Source organism: Hetaerina americana, unplaced genomic scaffold (genome assembly GCF_022747635.1).
Source record: "Hetaerina americana unplaced genomic scaffold, ioHetAmer1.1.p SCAF_44, whole genome shotgun sequence".
In the NCBI taxonomy this organism is placed as follows: Eukaryota; Metazoa; Arthropoda; class Insecta; order Odonata; family Calopterygidae; genus Hetaerina; species Hetaerina americana.
The window spans coordinates 1,245,956-1,264,021 of NW_027287030.1; the positions used below are offsets into that span (position 1 = coordinate 1,245,956).

The 18,066-nt window shown below is 41.7% G+C and overlaps 1 protein-coding gene across 1 annotated transcript in view; it reads left to right on the top strand.

The window, feature by feature from the left end:
* The window catches only part of LOC139692927 (protein jagged-1b-like), a 503,367-nt gene that overhangs the window by 310,207 nt on the left and 175,094 nt on the right, over positions 1–18,066 (top strand). Inside the window, exon 3 of the mRNA XM_071591249.1 lies at positions 6,036–6,090. Coding sequence (XP_071447350.1) covers positions 6,036–6,090 — 55 coding nt within the window. The remainder of the gene's footprint in view (positions 1–6,035; positions 6,091–18,066) is intronic.

Here is an 18,066-nt window from a genome sequence, read left to right on the forward strand (position 1 = left end):
CTTCGTGGGACGATCATTAATCGTCAAACGTGGTTTATCATGTCAACGCGATGGATGGTGAAATCAGGATCAAATTTTCGCAAGCAAAACTTAGAGAAAATGGATGTTGGTTGTCGCCCGTCGACTGCGGGGACTTTTTCACGATAAAAGTATCCATCTCCGGTCGCCTACCCTAATGATCGTTAGCAAGTCTCTGTTCTCTCCCAAAGACCGTTGAGCAGTCCTCGTAATAATGATTGCCTACCCTAATTAGCATTAAATGAATATATATTCAGAAAATTTGTGAGAATACCTGGAGGTGGTAATTTATCGCCTACCAAAACTTTATAGGTATAATCTAATGCTGAAATGCTTTTATTCGTTGGCTTTTGTTTGAGTTGTGACATTTACACCATCGAATAATATTAAACTTTTATGATATTCTATGGTGAATACACGTACTAAGGACTTGCTTCTCTTGTCAACTTATAGAAGTATATTTTTTATTCTGAGTTTTATCTCTTCCCCAACATCTATGGTGCGATATGGTGGAATTACGACAAAATATTTCAATGCCAAATACCCGCCGAGATTTCTCCCCTTTCATTCAAACCACTGTCCAAATGCATACATACTTGGTAACCTGCAAGCCACCGCCAGGGTGTGTGGCAAGGGGTTATTACACATCAGACTACTTTGACATAATTACACATCAGACTACTTTGACACAAATTATTTTCCCCCCTAGCGTGATCGGACTGCGTTATTCTGATCCCTTATTGTTCGTGGGAAACATTACATCTTAAATCTATCTGTTGTACACATAAACTCTCTTAATTTTTTTATTTGCTCTCTCCTACCTGAGAGGCTAATAATACATTTTCAAAACATCAATGTCAAAGAGAGACCCTTCCAATTTATGCAAGAGATACAATAATACGGTGATATAATTATATGCCCTAATGTAATGAGATAAGATAACGTAATATAGTGATACATAGCATAATACATACGTAAACTTACTCATCTGCTACAATTTAAAACAATTTGACCATATTGGATCCTATATTGGATTAAAAACGAGTTCGTCCATTACTATATTGAATAAATGATCAAATTTACTTTATCCTTCTCACATCTTTTTCGATTCTCATTTGTTTCGTCAGCGGGCAGATTTATTTTTTCGCAAAAGTATTTTACTTTTGTTTTTACTTGAGTTTTGCCAACGCTTTTATAAAATGGTTCCGTTAAATCCATTTTCCGAGAATGTCCCCTCTATTGTCATTCCTAGGTGATGTGCTCGAGCCGAATTCTCCGGGAAACCCCTTTTTTTTTGACGGACACGGACGTTTTATCGAATCATTTTATTTGCCTCATGCTTTAAAGACTCAAGAGAATGAACGAAATGCTCGCTCTGGTGCGCAAGAAACGGGCTCACTATGGCGAAGAGGTGGTCCATTGAAAGGGAACGCTGACAGGTAAATGTGGCAGATGGAAGATGATCTATGAGTGGTGAAGCTTAATGGAATAAGCGGACGCGTGCCACGGAGGAGCGCCTTCTTTTACGACCTTACTTAAAAAGGCCGCGGCGGCGAGCGACGCTAAAACCTTTTATCATAATTCCGTCATCTCGGAAAGAAGATCGCCGACATTCCACAAAACTTTAGCTCATGAATAAGTGTTTTCTTCGCAAAATATTTCAGTCTGCGCGTCATGTTCCTTCATCTTGTCCGTTTTTTTTAACCCATAAGCGATCTTTATTGTCCTTGCGAGAACTCGAGGCGTCGCTGTAATGAAATGTACACTCTCGCCGGAAGGTGAGTGAAATGTACTCCCTGGCCAAATTAGTGTGGTTGCCTCTCTCCCTCTCTCTCTGTGTTTTTTCCTTCGGTGTATTTGGGGAGAATATTTTGTTACAATCTCTCTCCGTTTCCTCGGCGAAAAACCTGTCTCGAGTCCTCTCGAATTGCTCTCACCTATGCCACCCCACCCTCCCTCCTTCCCCCCTGCCGTTCTCCCCTTCCGTGGGACCTCCATCTCTTCTTCGCCTCGGTTATCCTCAAGGAAGTTATTCCTTTGCTTACGAAGTCATTTTACCCGTCTGCCGGTTGACTCTCTCTCACTCCCTCTCTATCTTTCTTTATTCCTCAGTCCCTCAACTTCAGCCATGTGCACCATTTTTTAATAAATATCTCTATGCAAAGTACTCATGAAATAAATATATGAATCAAGCACTAGTTTCAAAACTCTTTTAAACATTTAACTTTACACATACGTAATCAGCCTCTTCCTTTAGATGATATAGACCTATTAGGAGAAAATATCTAATATCTTTTACCACATTTTTAGGACAAACTCTTTGAAATTTGTGCATCTTTAAGTGCAATGATTAGGCATTTAAAATAAGTCGTCTTTTATTACCCCTTGGATGAGTTAATGCTGTTTTGGTAATTATGAAAACCATAGCCGAATTATAATTAAACCAAACTGGCCATTCATCGAGAAAGGATGATCGAGGCAACGAAGGGAATGTACAGATCAAGGGAAGTTGTAAGGAAATATAGTTATCTAGGCTCACTTCCATTGATGGCGTTAGAGCCTTTTCTCCGGCCCGTTACCGCTCATCAGGCATGAGCAGGAAATAATGTTTTTCAATTTGATAATATGTGTATATCTACTGGGTGGAGTTGAAAATTTTCATTTTGGTTTCTCATAAAGTGAGAGATCGAAATATTTTGATTGATTCAGTCGATATTCCGTCTATCGCAGTAAAAATTCGGCTTGCGAATTGAAACATTAATAGATCTCTTTACCGCGTAGGCATTCAGGATGCCTGATTATTTTATTACATTCTAATTTACTCCATCACCCCTTATCAGTCGCAGCTTACCTCACTTGTGTGCAATTTGAACGTCTATACTCGTGTATCGTCACAAACACTGAGTACCCTTTACCTGACGCCTCTCTTTCTCTCTCTCTCTAGAAATGTGATTTTTTTCCCTTCAAGCTTTCATAAATTTCTCTCGGACCAAAATTTTAATAAATGTATGCCTTAAGTCACTATCAAACTGCGACGCGTATCCGTGGAACCTTATCCTCTTCCGAGTGACGTTTATTTTTGCCAATTTTGCATCAAGCACATTCGTTGGCTGTGACTCGTAATGCTCGGAAAAGCCATCTCATATTTTCCTTGTCATATCAGAGCCCGTCTCTCTTCACGAAATAAATTTCTCCATTTTTTTTTCTTCCGTGCCTTGTTTAAGTATCCAAAACCAAACGTGCCGTACGCGGTAGCTGTTAACTCGGCGTGCGTGAAAATCGAGGATTGATACCTGTGAAAAACTGGAAATCATGGACACGGATAGTATGTCCATTATTTTCGGGAAAACCAATGTTTAATTTGTATACTTATTTTCGAAGCTCAAGTATATTCTTTATTTCAGTCTTCTAGCCGTCACGACGGTCTTGTGCTACTAATTGCTAGATAGATAATTGATTAGATTTGGTTGGGAATCACTCCTAGACCGAAGGCTAAATTATAGACTAAATCCCTAATATAATTGGAAGCAGGTGTGGCGGTGCAAAAAATGGATTACTAAACCCGTTATACCACGGGAGGAGAGATAATGAACATAAGATTAAAGGAATAAACTAAATAACCGACAGGTTAAAAATTAGATTTATTCTTCGATAAGGGATCAAAATGATTGCTAACGAAGACGCTCAGGAAGCAATTTTTTTATACTGGGTACACTGGTTTATAGCCATCTTGTGACTTGAAATTTAGATCCTTTGGCTTTGTGTCACCATAATTTGCATCGTTTGAATTTTGTAACTTATCTGGTAGTTCTTAATGTTTTTGTAATAAGTATTGTGCATTCCCAGTGGAAAATCGTCCTCTGCTACAGATTCTAGTATAGGATAATTCAGAGTACCGTTTACGATGATTAATTACCTTGTAAATGTAGGTAAAATATTCTTAACCCATTCTTTACTGAATTCTTGATACCTAAAATCAATCACATCTCGTCTTCTCAATCTTTTTATTGATGATCCTAACTGCTACCTTTGCTTCTTGCGAAATCAAAATTGTTGTTCTGTAGTCCTCACATAGAAAGCTTCCGTTCTATTTTTTTTGGAATGGGAACTTATACTGATCCTACGAAATATTTCCACCAAATTCCTTTCTCAAATGCCGCGAATGAGTCTGTTAAAACTACTCATTCCTTCAGCGTTTTCTCAACCCCATTGGTAGTTCTAGTTGGGATTGCTTTTTTCCCCGCCGTCTTTTTCGTTTTCATTTACTTTTTATACCTTACCAAACTCGAGATCAAATATGGATTTAAGCTATCCTTGTTGTCACATTTACTATGTCTTAATATGCTGATCTAATATATTTACTTATTAATTCTTATATTAAATCTTTCTGCCGTACTTGAGTCTCTTATGCTTTGATTGATATCTTGTTGTTTTTCTGATGCTATGGACGGACTCTCCTCTCTCCATTTCGCCTTCCTTTACTTTCCTGCGGAGCGCACTCATTTCACCTCTGCTTTGTGAACTCTTCATATCCTCGCACTTCTTTTACTCCCTTAGTAACTGCGATTATTCAGTCCTGTTGTTATCTCGCCGCAGATTATCATTAAGCTCTTTTTAATTTCTTCTTCTGAATTCTGTCTTAACATTCCTCCATTTCCTTCTCTCAAATATCTTTCTAATCAAATCTTCTGTAAACTTTGGCTTTCTCCTCCTTTTTCTAAATTTATCATTTTTCGTTTTGTTTGCAGCATTCCTTGAGCCCTTTTTTCTGAGATATTTGATGCTTTTTTCTACTTTGCTACGAATTCTCTTTTACTGACTCAAAAGAGTATTGCCAACTGCCCTCCGGAATTCAACTGCCCTCTCGTCCCATTTCATGCTTCGTTATTACATTTTTCCTGAATAATCTTTCCATTTTATCTCCTTAAATTTGCCCATTGAGCGACAAATTACGATCTGAATCGGCGAAAAGTCCTCGAGAAACTATGCGATTTTCCGACTCTATTCCAAAATCTAGGACTAAGCCATAATGTTATCGGACTTTCTTTGAATATCTCAACATGTTCGACGTCTACACATCTAAAGGTGCTGTATTTATACCAGTTATTAATTATACTGAAGTTATGTGAGATTACATAAAATTTTTCGTGAACAGGAAATTGAAATTGGGAAAGATAATATTGCTGTTATGAACGTTGCCTTTCATCGTAATCTATCAGCAACCACATGCATTAGAACAAATATTTAGGCGCCAAGTTCGTTTCTATGTGACGTGTTGATTGATTGCTATTGAGTTGGTCGCCTCTGTTACGTGAACTATGGGGGTGCGTTTTGACATTTCCGTCGTCGTGTGAATAAATGGGTTTATTTTTAGAGAGAGAGGATTTCATGGTAGCTCCTCCGCATGTGGCCTTTTGAGTCCCTCCCGCACTAATCCCATAATCCCACGTTTTATTCAGACGGCCGCCTGCAAGCTCCAGTCCCTTATATTTTTTTCGTCAGACTATTCGTCAAGGTTCACTTGCGCAGTGCGAACAAGTGCCGCGACGAAATTTCGCCACTTTGCGCAAGATAATTTTTTTTTTCGGCTGTCCAGTGAAAAATCTCAGCTTCTCTTCTTTTACCCCTCCTCCCCCCAAAAAAAAGGAACAGCTCGAAAAATTAGCATAGCTTTTAAATGAGCTTAGTAGGTTTATGATTTGCATCACAACGTTACCTTTTGCGATTTATCTTCTCTTTGCTTATATGAGTTTTCCATGCACGATTAATGAGTCAAGTGTGTGATCCTGTGACGAAAATACGTCACGGTGGGCTGTGTACACTGTGGACAATCCATTTGTTGGATAATGGTGATGACCATGACCTTGCTGGTCATTTACATGCGTTTGTTTATGGTTTGACTAGCTCGGTATTAATCTTATTTTATTCAAACATGCGTTGTTAAATCTGTTTTGTAAAAATGGAACGTGTTATTGCATTTTTCTAATTCGCTTATTCTTGTTCTTTCTCTTTTTCAGAGATCATTTACGCTCATCCTTCATGCTTTGGATTTGGTGAACAACACATTGCCTGGTGAGTATTGCATTCATATAATTCGTAATCCCTTTGTTTGTTCTTCATACGAATGTGTTTTTTAGCTTTAACTGTGAGAGTTTCCCGCACCTGCAACTAAGTACGTTTCGACGCTTTGCAGTATTTTTTTGAATCGAATAAGTGTTATAACTCGCTGCAGTTGCATCCTACTGATGTGGTTTAATGGTCATTGAGTAGATATCGTCGTGCTGGATTTTTTTTGGTTTCCCTTTGTCCATCTCAAGAGTAGAAAAATGGAAAACCTTTCTCATTTTAAACCTAATACTTCACCATTCGAAGGTGTAAAAATTATTACTTTAAAAATTACTTCAATAATTTTAAAGAGAGAGAGAATTGGGATTTAACTCCCAATTATCTAATTTTTTTAGGCATTAATTTAAATGGCTTTACAATCAAGGTAAGACTACCTGCTTTGGCTTATCCCCTCTTGTTACAAAACATTTTCAGTTATTTCTATAAGTTCATATTGCAATGAGAAGCTACATTGGACCTTTTAGTATTTACTGTTGTGGGATTTCTGTTGTGTTACTTTTATAGACGTAATAATGCAAATACATTTGTGATAGGGTGTGCATTTGGTTAAATATATGGCATAATTAAATGTTTAAAAAACTTAGAAATATATGAGTATTATTTCAACATTATCGTGTAAGCGGTTTGCAGTTGAGCGGTCCATCGTGCCACAATCGGTCCGTGATCTTCTGATAACGTAGTCATTTCTTCTTAGTCATCTTCTATTCCTTGCTTCTTTCTTTCTCTCACGGGGTCCGTTGTCATCTCCATCCTCCCGTTACTCTTCCTGTCCTCGTATGCGCTATCGTCAATTTTGCACAGTCTATCATGCAATTTATATTCTAAGCAACAACATATTGTTTCACTGCTGGATGGCCCGTTCAATGGCCCGTTTCTTGCTAGAATTATAATCTCCACGCCTCAGGTGTAAAAAAATGTGTCGATTCTATGCGCGCATGTATCTGCGACTTTGCCTTCCTTACATTATTTTTCCTTTTGTTTCCCTTACCTTCGCGGGGTAAGCTTTGCAGTCAACGTATTCTTTTAAAATTGGCGAGATTTTCCTCTTCATCATCGTCATCAGTATTTCAATCCTAAGATTGGTTTACTGCAGCCCTCCATTCTTCCCAATTTACTGTTAATTCCCTCACTCTCTGATGATAGGTTCCCTGTTTTACGCCCTTCTTAATTTGTCCTATGTACTTGTCTCTTGGCCTTCCTCGTGGGATTTTTCCTTCAATTTGTCCTTCTATTGTGTTTCTAACAAATCCATTGTGCCTCAAGGTATGTCCAATCCATCTAGTTTTTTGCCGTAGAGCTCTCCATATGGTCCTTCCTTCTTCTGCTCTTCTATATACTTCATCGTTCCTCACTTTGTCTGTCCATTTAATCTTCAGATATCTCCTCCAGCACCATGTTTCAAACGCTTCTCGTATTCTTCGTTGGTCCACTTTTCCAAAGTTTCAAGTCTCGGAACTATTGAGCGCCATGATCCACCCGAAGGCCTCTACGAATTGCTTCTTAGTTTCCAGCCTTAGGTTGTTAGAACATATTAATTGCCTCTTCTTCATGACTGTGTTCTTAGCTTGGGATACTCTTCGCTTGATGAATCGGTCGAACTTCTTCCATCCCATGTTATACTGCTGCCGGAGTAGATGAAAGATTCCACTTGCTCTAATTTCACCCCTCGAATTTTGATGTCTGCATTTAGCTTCTCTCTTCCACTCACAAGGATTTTCGTTTCCTTCACTTATAGGTCCTTAAACCGGACATTAATCCCCGATGAATTTTGGTGCAGCTGATAATTGATCCTTTGGCACACAAAAATGGAATCACACACTAGTACTTCGGAACTGACAGGAGCAAATATTTTTGCGTAAATTGTTATATTTCCATTCACCGACAGTCAAACGACTACTTGGTCAAAACAATAACTTCAGTGGCTTCGGTAACAATCAATAGATAGCGCTGCATACGTATAGTTTTTTTCTCACCCGTCAACATTTCAACATGAGTGAACGGACCTCATCTGTCGGCCACCTCCCCTAAATACTACTACTACTTACCTTTCGAATGTGCCTCGCATTCCCCCTGCACTCCCGAATGGCCTCGAATTCTCCGGAGGTAACCATCCCTTCGGTTAAAAGGACAAGGGATTGTTTCACTCGCCCTCAGAACCTTTGATACTTCGTTGCTGCGCTAAATTGATAAGGCCTATTAGTTACGTACCCACTCTCACGTTTGTACGGCGGCCCTTGCTCATGCTCAGCACGATTGCCGGTGAAAATTGACCTGAAAACATCGTCCAGGTTGTTATTTAGCCGAGGTAAGAAAAAAGAACTGACCCCCTGCCTCTGCATCTTTGACCCGATCAGGATCGCTCCACGATATCTATTTAGAAAAAAAAGAATGCGTGGAAGGTTTTATATATATATATATACATATATATATATATATATATATACATATATGTATGTGTATATATATGTATATATATGTATATATATATGTATATATATATGTATATATATATGTATTATATATATGTATATATATATATTTAATTCCTGTAGCAACGGCTCGCACCGTACGGCAGTGGGCACAGGGAGAAGATGTGTATGGAAGAAGATTAAGAGTAAAAAAAATGAAGAAGAAGGGAATGTTATGTGGACGTTCGATCCAATTTATCGACTTTTCAAATCGATTGATCATGTAATATAAAAACGGTGAACCCTCGAGTGAGTTAGAAGGGGAGCGGGCGCCTACCTACCACATTCAACCACGTAGTGAATCAACGACGGAATCAATCACTTAGCCATCGGAGTTACACCAAAGGATGGGTGGTGGTGGGGGATGGGGCTCTCCATATTAAGGTCCAGGACGGTTTAGAAGAACGACCTCGTAGCGGGAAGCCCACGTCTGACGCGACGGGGAGGGGGGAGGATGTGTTTCCCGGGCGATGGGATGGATGATGGCGAGGAGAGGAAGGGTTAAGAGGGCAGAAATTTGGGGAGGCATGTCCAAACCCGGTTCGGACATGCCTCCAAACTTCTTCACATTACCTACTGCGTTAACTCGACAATTCAAAAAAAAGTACAACTCAGAGAAATGAATTTCCTTGACTAGGTTTTCCTTCTCCGTAAAAAGCCTCAGGTGAAAAAATTCTTCAGGTGATCTGAACTTGAGTTGAAAACTGTCCATTTAGCCATGAATATTTATGTGGCAGATGCGTCATTATAGTTTATCTCTTGATTGAAGCATGATCTAATTAAGAACGCACTCCCAATAAATCGAACCGTCCATAATCCGAGAACATTTGTTCTCTCTCTCTCTCTCTCTCTCTCTCTCTCTCTCTCTCTCTCTCTCTCTCTCTCTCTCTCTCTCTCTCTCTCTCTCTCTCTCTCTCTCTCTTTGTGAGCACTTCATACAAAGTACAAAAACTTCAGTCGCAAGAATAAAAATTATTTTTAAACTCGCAAATACTCACCGATTTTTTTAATTCTTTCTTTAAAAGGAAATACACTGTCTTTAGAAAAACAGTGTAATCAATCCTAAGGTTTGCTTGAGACGTGAAAGTAGCATTCGGCTGGTGAAATATCGTAGTTCTTACGCTTGTGTATTCCAGGAAGATCTGGTACCCGTAAAATCCGTTTTTTTAAGGTTAGGGTTTGTAAATGCATCACCATAGAATCGCACCCGGGCCGACTAGTCGATAAGTCCAGCACTCTACCCACTGGACTGCCACGTACCGATGATCTTGAAGCTTCCGAAATAGCTCTCAAGCATGAAAAACTTTTAATGAGTTGAATTTTTTAGGTCAAACGAGAATATCGATTCAAAGGTATTGTATGAGATCATATCGCATCGTATCAAGAGAATATGTTCGTCGATAATATTTCACACGAGCTTGGAACACGACCGTTTCTGGTGTCGGTGAGCAGTTTCATGGCTTCCTCAATATGCATTCCGGTGGCAGATTCAGAAAGACTTGCCAGCCGATGGAGGCCGAGGAGGGCGGTGGCCCTATGATTAATAACTGTTTTGAATCGGAGAATCTTGAGGGGGCACAAACAGGGGTGAGAGGAAAGGACGAAGGAAGAAGGGAAGCCGGGGAACGCTTCTCTATCCATGATCGTCATCTGTCATCGCCCACTTCCATTGGGAATGGGAGGAGATGAAATGAATGAAGGTCCATCTGAAGAGATTCGCTCCATCTTTCCCCCCCCCTCTTTCTCTCTCCTCTCTCCTCTATTTCATCCCTCCTCCTCCATTGTGTATCTTTTTTTTTATTTTTCGACGGAGGAGGTAGTTTGGGGAGGGAAGGGGGGGGGGGCAAGGATCTGGGTGGATCCCTACCACCAGATCACGACTCCTCGGGTGGGCGCCACATCCCCGTGGGGGAGAGGGGAGAGAGTGTTACGGCGGCCGCTCTTCCCCCCGTCTTCTTTTTCGGTTGGGAGGGGATCTCGAAGATCCCGGAGGAAGAGAGGGTATCCCCCCTCTTCCAGCACCCCTGATACCCCTTCCCTCTTGCGCGCTCACTGGCGGGGCGTCGGCTATGTCGCGAGTATGCCGAGTGGCAAGTGCGGGCTCTCTCTCTCTCTCTCAATGCCCAATGCTTTTTGATGTACGATAGAATGGTGGCCCGCATGGTACATCCTGTATCAGAGCCCAGCACCGACCGCCACCAAAGGTAGGGGAATCACATCTAAATCAGACTTGTCAGTGCTTTTCTTTATGGCGGAGCGGAGGCCATAAATAAGAGCGATTAAGTTTGTCGGTGGGGTCATAAATTTCCCACGACTCCAGCGAATTCTCACGTCCATTTAAACGTCAATTCGAGTTTCATAAGCGGTGCAAGCGGAGAAATCTTCACTAATTATCGCTGTTCTTTAGGTCTTGATCGATTTTGAGATCAGCCTACCGAAAGAGCTCAGCCTATGTGTCCGGTTCTTTGCCTTCCACTCCGTTCGGTTAGTATAATGATGTCTGCCGCTCCCCTTTCTCCCAAGGATCACATAAATTCAAGAGTGCTTACCGACCGAATGCATTAGAGTGCACATATAAATAAATAGATATTGGCTTTATTCTCGGTTCGATTGAGCATCATGCGTTTCAAATCGTTTTTGTCGAGTGATGGCGAACACTGATTTAGCATCCTGCTGATGGAAAATTGGAATTCGTTAGCGTTCTGCATGAATAACAAATACGCTTCTTAGTCAACGATAGGTAATTCAGATTGCTGGTGTTTTTCTAGTGATACATGTAAATGTTTTGAAAAATCCAATACGAGCAAAGGAATCGAAGCCACTTTTATCAGGTTTAATTATCGTAGGAGATATGATATTAATAGAAACACTGGGATCGTTGGCAGAAGGGAGTATTTACGATCTAAATTCTGTACTAGATAAAACTACGTTCTGTCATCCATACGGTCACATTCCATACTAGTTACTGTATTCCATCGTACAATCTATGATCTGTCAAAATATGTCATTCAACTATCTAAGCTTAACGCATTTGGAAATCGGTTTGGTGTGATTAGTGTTCTGGCTTCTCCTTCAGACTTTCCCGGTTCGAATCCCAGCGGCGGTGGTAAACGTTTCCGTTATCCCTACCCTTATTGGGTGCTGTGTAAAGAACATATCAGTTCGAGTACGCCTCTGCGGAGTATTGGGGGTTAAACTGTCTGATTCTTTGATATCTTCCGTTTAGGATAATTCCAACGCTGGTTCTCCTTAAAATAATCGTCCTTCGTTTCTCGAAAGTCGTGAAGTCCACCAAATTACCCACATATACCGATCGCTAGGGGCGCGAGGGACCTCAGCTCTCGATCCCACCCTTTATAACCACCAACTACAACCCATTAGGAAATCATTTACTTTTCATTTTTTAACCTCTTTTTTGTTAACGCATGCAATCGGCAAGATTAATCGTCCAATCGACTGCCAATCGGAAATGTGATCGGACCCGTTGTTCGCCTCCAGACGAATGATGGAGATCCGGGCTGAAAGAGATGAAATTAGCCATTTGCGAGCCATCCGCGCTCCAAAAACACGACTCTTCCTCTTCATCCGCCCCACATCTTTCCTATCGTCGCTCGTACAAAAGACGAAGGGAAACATCTCCTCAGTCAACACGTTAAGGAACAATTTGCATGAGGCGAAGCGAAGTAGTCCTCCTTCGTAATCCAAACAGAGAGCGGGGGGCGAGGAGACGGCTGAAACGAGTGACGGCGAGAGATGTGGTGGCCAAGAGGGAGGAAGATGAGGAGGATTCGAGGGAGAAAATGGGGGGTGAGGGAGGGGTGATTCCAACCGCCCTCAGCGTGAGGGAGAAAAACGGTCGGAGAGAGGAAGAAGAACTAAAAAAAATCACGAACTCAAATCGAGAGGGGTCCCGCGGTCCCGGGGGTAGGAGCTTACTGTAGAAAAAAAATAATGAAAGGAAACCACGGTGTTTCGTCGGGGGAGCATTTCCCAGGCGAGCCTTATGGTGTTCCTTGCGTGTTGAGGTGTAAGATGACAGGTAGCAAAGTGGGCTCGGGGCGGGAGAGTGTTATAAGGGCAGGGAGGAAATAAAAAGGAGAGGTGGGGAGGGGGGAGTGAGAGAGTGTGTAGGTTGGGGAGGGGTAGGTAGGAAGACGGGGGGAAGGAGGGATAGGCGTGGCGGAAGAGCGAGATCTTCCAACGACGGGGCAATTACGTTTTTGCCCAGGGCAAGGCCGGTCTACGAGCTCAGCCACGCTCCCTTGGTCGCCCCCCCTCTCCCTCTCTCTCTTTCTCGTACCCCCAACCATTCTTCGCTTCTAATACACGCAAACCCCCACCCCCATTTACCCCCATCTCCTCAAGTCCTCCCCTCAACCAGCGTCGGCTACCGGTAAAGTTCCTCCTAGTTGTGTGCCGGGTGCTGGGCAGTTAGTCGCATTATGGGGTGGAAAGTGGAGCCGTTTTCCTCCTGGAGGCGAATTGGGAGGAACGAAAGGACCTTGGAGATTTATTGAGGTTTAGCTAGCCTCCCAAGCTCCGGCCCACCTTCGCGAAGCGGCCCCCCCTCCCCCTCCTGTGGGCTCGACTCCCGTTGCCGGGACCGTTCCCCCCGTCCTGGGGCCACGAGAGAAAATAAACCGAAAGCAAGAAGGGATTTATGGAGGAGGGCGATTTGCTTTGAGTCTTAACTCCACCGCGTCGACTTGAGTCGGCGCTCTAGAATTATTCCACTGACAACAAATGTGTGTGGGAGATTTTCCTGCTTTCCTTACTCTCTGTGGCAGTTTTTTTAGATTCCTTCATCAGTGTCATCGTGGACCATCAAGGATAATTTTGTTTCTTTATAGGTGTTTTGAACTAAGATGTTCAGAGTAGTAGGGTTATAAGGCAGGAAAAGAAGCTTATACGAGGAGTAGAGAGATGATGAAAGGGACATTGAGGATACTAAGAAAAAATCTTAGTAATGGGACAGACCCTATGTGTGTATGTACACACACGCACACACACACACACACACACACACACACACATATATATATATATATATATATATATATATATATCATAAACACAGTGATCAACTCGAAGGTCGGTTTGGTAGGTGATGGTAGAGTTCACCCAGTAATAAGCCCAATACGGCGTATTAAATTCACACATCAGGGTAGGGGGGCCAGTTCCTTTCCCTGTGCCGGTTATGGTTTCCCAGGAAGATCTGGTACCCTAAAAATCACGTAGCTTGGGTGGAGCTGCAGGTGCCCAGAGTGGCTTGTCCGGGAATCGAACCCAGGCCCTCCAATGGTCAGTAGTCCAACGCTCTACCCCTGGACTACCGCGAGTCGCATGCAAATATATATATATATATATATATATATATATATATATATATATATATATATATAAAGAGTTTAGGACGATTTCAATAAATTATTAGCACAACCCGTGAAATGTCTATAGAAAAGCTCATCTCCCCAATTGAAATATGATTTCCCAGAGTTCTTATGTTGACGTTTCGATTTTCCTGAGAGAAGAAATTCGGAAGACATAAACATTCAATCCACGGAGGAAAGGTCACACCTCCGGCGGTTATTTATTCCCACTTCGTCGAAAAAAATACCTCAACGGCAAGGCATTCCGTGTACCGAAGAATAGATCCATATGCAAGATAGCGAAAAGGTACGAAATCATACGAAGAGGAGTCGTAAGGGCAATCCGACCGTGTCTGGAGACGCGAAAAAATTTAATCGGTTACTCTTAAGCGATTGGATCTGAGGAAAAATGCAGTTTCGAGGGTGGAAGTTGGAGGGCAGGGAGCAAGCAGTCTTGAGAAAATAATCCGGGGCGGAATTGAGGAGGGCAGCTCTTATATCTCCTCGAGCCATCGACAGCACCTGTGGATTCGTTTTAAAGGCGGGCCGGGGAGGCAGGGAGTCGGAGGGAAGATCGGTCTTAGACCTCAGTCGCTCCCTCGGGAAGTCCCCCTGTGGTCGGGAGGAGAGGGGGGATAGAGACCTCTCCAGAAGATGCTGGGTGGGAGTCCGTCATCGACTTAAAAAATACCGTTGCTGCATGCATTAAATGCAATAATACTACTGGTACGGCACAATATACCTCCTTCTTTGTATTCTATGCTAGACATTAGTATTTTATATATTTGTGTCGTCACTGCTTAGCGCTATTATAGACGCCGATACATGTAAATTAATAATATTTATTATATGTATATATATATATACATATATACACCTAAGTGTGTATATACAAGGTGATTCAGAATAGACTCCCTGATTTGACGAGTAAATTTAAGAAAAACAACCAAGATAATTAAAAAAGTTTTTATTTCTCCAAATGCCATTCGTTTTCATTAGGCTTTAAAAATTATTTCATCCAGGTGACGACCTTGGTGAACGATGCGCGTATTGAGTCGTTCAAAAAGGTTTTCGGAAACTCTTCTCGGCATACCTTGCGTTATTCCAGCGATGACATCTGTAACTGCCCCCTTAAGAGCTTCCAAGGTCCTTGGTTGAACTTTGTAAACCTCAGCTTTGAGATATCCCAAAATATCACATTGGTTCAAATCCTGGGAGCGAGGGGGCCATTGAACATCCCCTCGTAAGGAGATCAGGCGGCCGGGAAATTGTTCTTGCAGCGGTCTCTTTGTGCTATTAAGTCATTTTTTACTCCGCATTTTGAAAAATTATTTTTTATACATAATATTAGGTGAAATATTTTAATGGAAATCTTGCGAATTTTGAAGGGGTGATGTAAGAATCATATTGAAACAGTAATAGTGAACAGAGGACGCATTTTAATCATTCAGTTCATCAACGTTTAAAAAGTAGTTGCTCCGGTGACTGGTCGTTGGTAACTAAAATGCTCCCGGTAATACACCTTTCAAAAGCCTGGGAGTGGTACCGAATGAAATGGAGAATAAGTAATAGTGCCGCATACCGGCATTTTTCTCCATCGGTTGGTAGTCTTCCGTCGAGAGAGGACATGGCAAAGGCGTGGTGAAGTAGTTGGAAGGAGACGCGAAGTCATTCATTCATTCAGCCAGTAGTCTCGTCTCTCTCATCATTAATTCACCCGAGACTCAGCATTATGCTCAAGATGACAGCGGTCTTTTGGACTTGGTTATGCGGCATATGCCGAAGACGAAGGAGATTAACCGCAGGTTTCATTGCCAGTATCGTAAACTCAAGCGTTTGTCTTTGGTGCGGTGACCGTCTCATCTGACAAGTGGTCGGGAAAATGTTAAGTATATAAATTTCATGGAAATGAGTTTTGCGACATTTTTAACTTTCCACCTGTGTTTGCGCATTTTCGTTTTTCCGTTGTTTTATAAGACTACAAGGCGGCCGGAACAAGTTCGACTGAACACAATATAATGAGAGGTCACTTAAGATCCGATCATGGTTAACACGGAAGAACTACAAAGACACGTTGAAGGCGTGGTAAAACTACGCCTGAAATTTCATTCATCTCTTCCATTCGCATCTACACGAAACCCAGTCAGCCACCCGGCAATGTGTGTGGCAGGGGGTGCATCCACACCCAGGAATTCATTTTATGCGAATAGCTGCGGTCACGTACCGTACATGAAATACTGGTAGTCACAATAACCTTCTGTCGTATAATTATAACTTATGTTCGGTAGTCTATCGTTTAATGAATGGTTCGGATAGACACAGACTGTACACTTTTCATTTTTAAGTCTCGCCTAACAAGACAACACCTGACACCCCACACTACAATAAACCCATTCTTCAATTCCGAATACTTTCTTCCTCCTTTCATTTCGTTCAATATGGCTATCCTTCCTCGTCTGCCCAACGTTTTCCATTCTATCACAGTCTTCAACATCCCATCCCCAATAAAAACGCTCTACGCCCACCTTCCCTGTCTCATTTACATTACTTCCAACAACCCTCTCTCTCTCTCTGTTCCCCGTCATGCACTTTACCTGCTTCCTCGTTAGTTTTACTATCCGTTCATTTTATTTTTCCATCCTTCATCAGTCCCACATCTCAAAACCCTGAAATATACGCCCATCTTCTTGCCCTACCGTTATGATTAGTAAGAAAATGAAAACATTTGCATACCTTACAAGTTTTTACAAATATAGCTTCCTCCAGGTAATATTGTCATTTAGAGTCACATTTATATTGTTTTTGCGAAGAAATTTTCAAGATATGCAAGTGAATTGATTAGACTGAGATGACCATGCACTTGATCGAATTGTATCGATTCATTCACCATCCACTATAACTTTGGTGACGCCTTCTTGGGTGAAACTTGAGTTTCGCCCCTTAGTTCACAATCCTGATCTACTCAGTTGGCTTGGATGATCATTCACCAAGGAGACTTAATGTTTTCAATCCGTCCATCTGCATCCCACGTTACTTGGACGATGATGTAATCCTCGCGGGCAGAGGGCATTCGATTTCTCGGGCGAACAAGTCTCCCTTTCTCTTATAAGTAAATGTTTCTACCTTTTAGGCACTGTTGACCGTGTTTCAAGCATTAGTCATTTGGGCAGGCGATCGTTACCTGAGCTCTCATTTGCTCATTCAGGGTTAGATGTGGATGATTTATTAGAGGTTGAATTTTCACGGAATGGGGGAGAAAACTCGGCGTCGGTATTAGCCCACTCTAATAACGAAATACGCCAATGGATTACGTAATATAACGTACCATCCGCCGGACGGCCTACACCACTTGGAGTCCTCTCTACATGGCACCCAAAGTAGGGATACTTTAGTAAAACTCTGCCACCACTTCGATTCGAACTCGGTTCGTTGAAGTGGGAATCCAGCACACCAACCACCGCACCAATCCGATTCTCGTGTCTCGAACCGATGCGGAATGAAAATCCCCGGATCTGAAGAAACGTAACTCTTTTCGGAAGGTATTTTAACAGGACTTTAAAACCGCGTATCTGTAACGAATGCTTCTATCGTTGACTTCGAGGAAGAAAAATATCTCTTTAACACGTAATCGTCAGTACCATAAATTGAGTAGCTTTGGGCGTGATGTGGTGGAAGTCGAACATAATGAATAACTTATCGAAGCACTTTTCCGCTTGATAAAATTAAAAAAAAAAATTTTATTAAGTGGAAAAGTCCTTCAATCAGTTATTCATTACGTCAGTACCATGAATTTCACAAAGGGTTTATCGAGATTTCACGGATAATAAGTACATTTTTTGTATATTGCAATATATAAGTAAATCATTTCTCTGCTGTGAATTATTTTAGGATCGACAGCAATGAAGATACGCGCATTTCCTTCATCCGCACACATTATACATCTACGTTCTCAAGCACGGTCTTGAACCCTTACGTTTGAAATACCCTTCCTTGATTTGCAAATTGCGTTGGCCACGGGGTTCTGAAGTTATTCAATCATGCCAATCATTAATTTATTTAGAATTGAAAATTTCATTTTCCAGCAT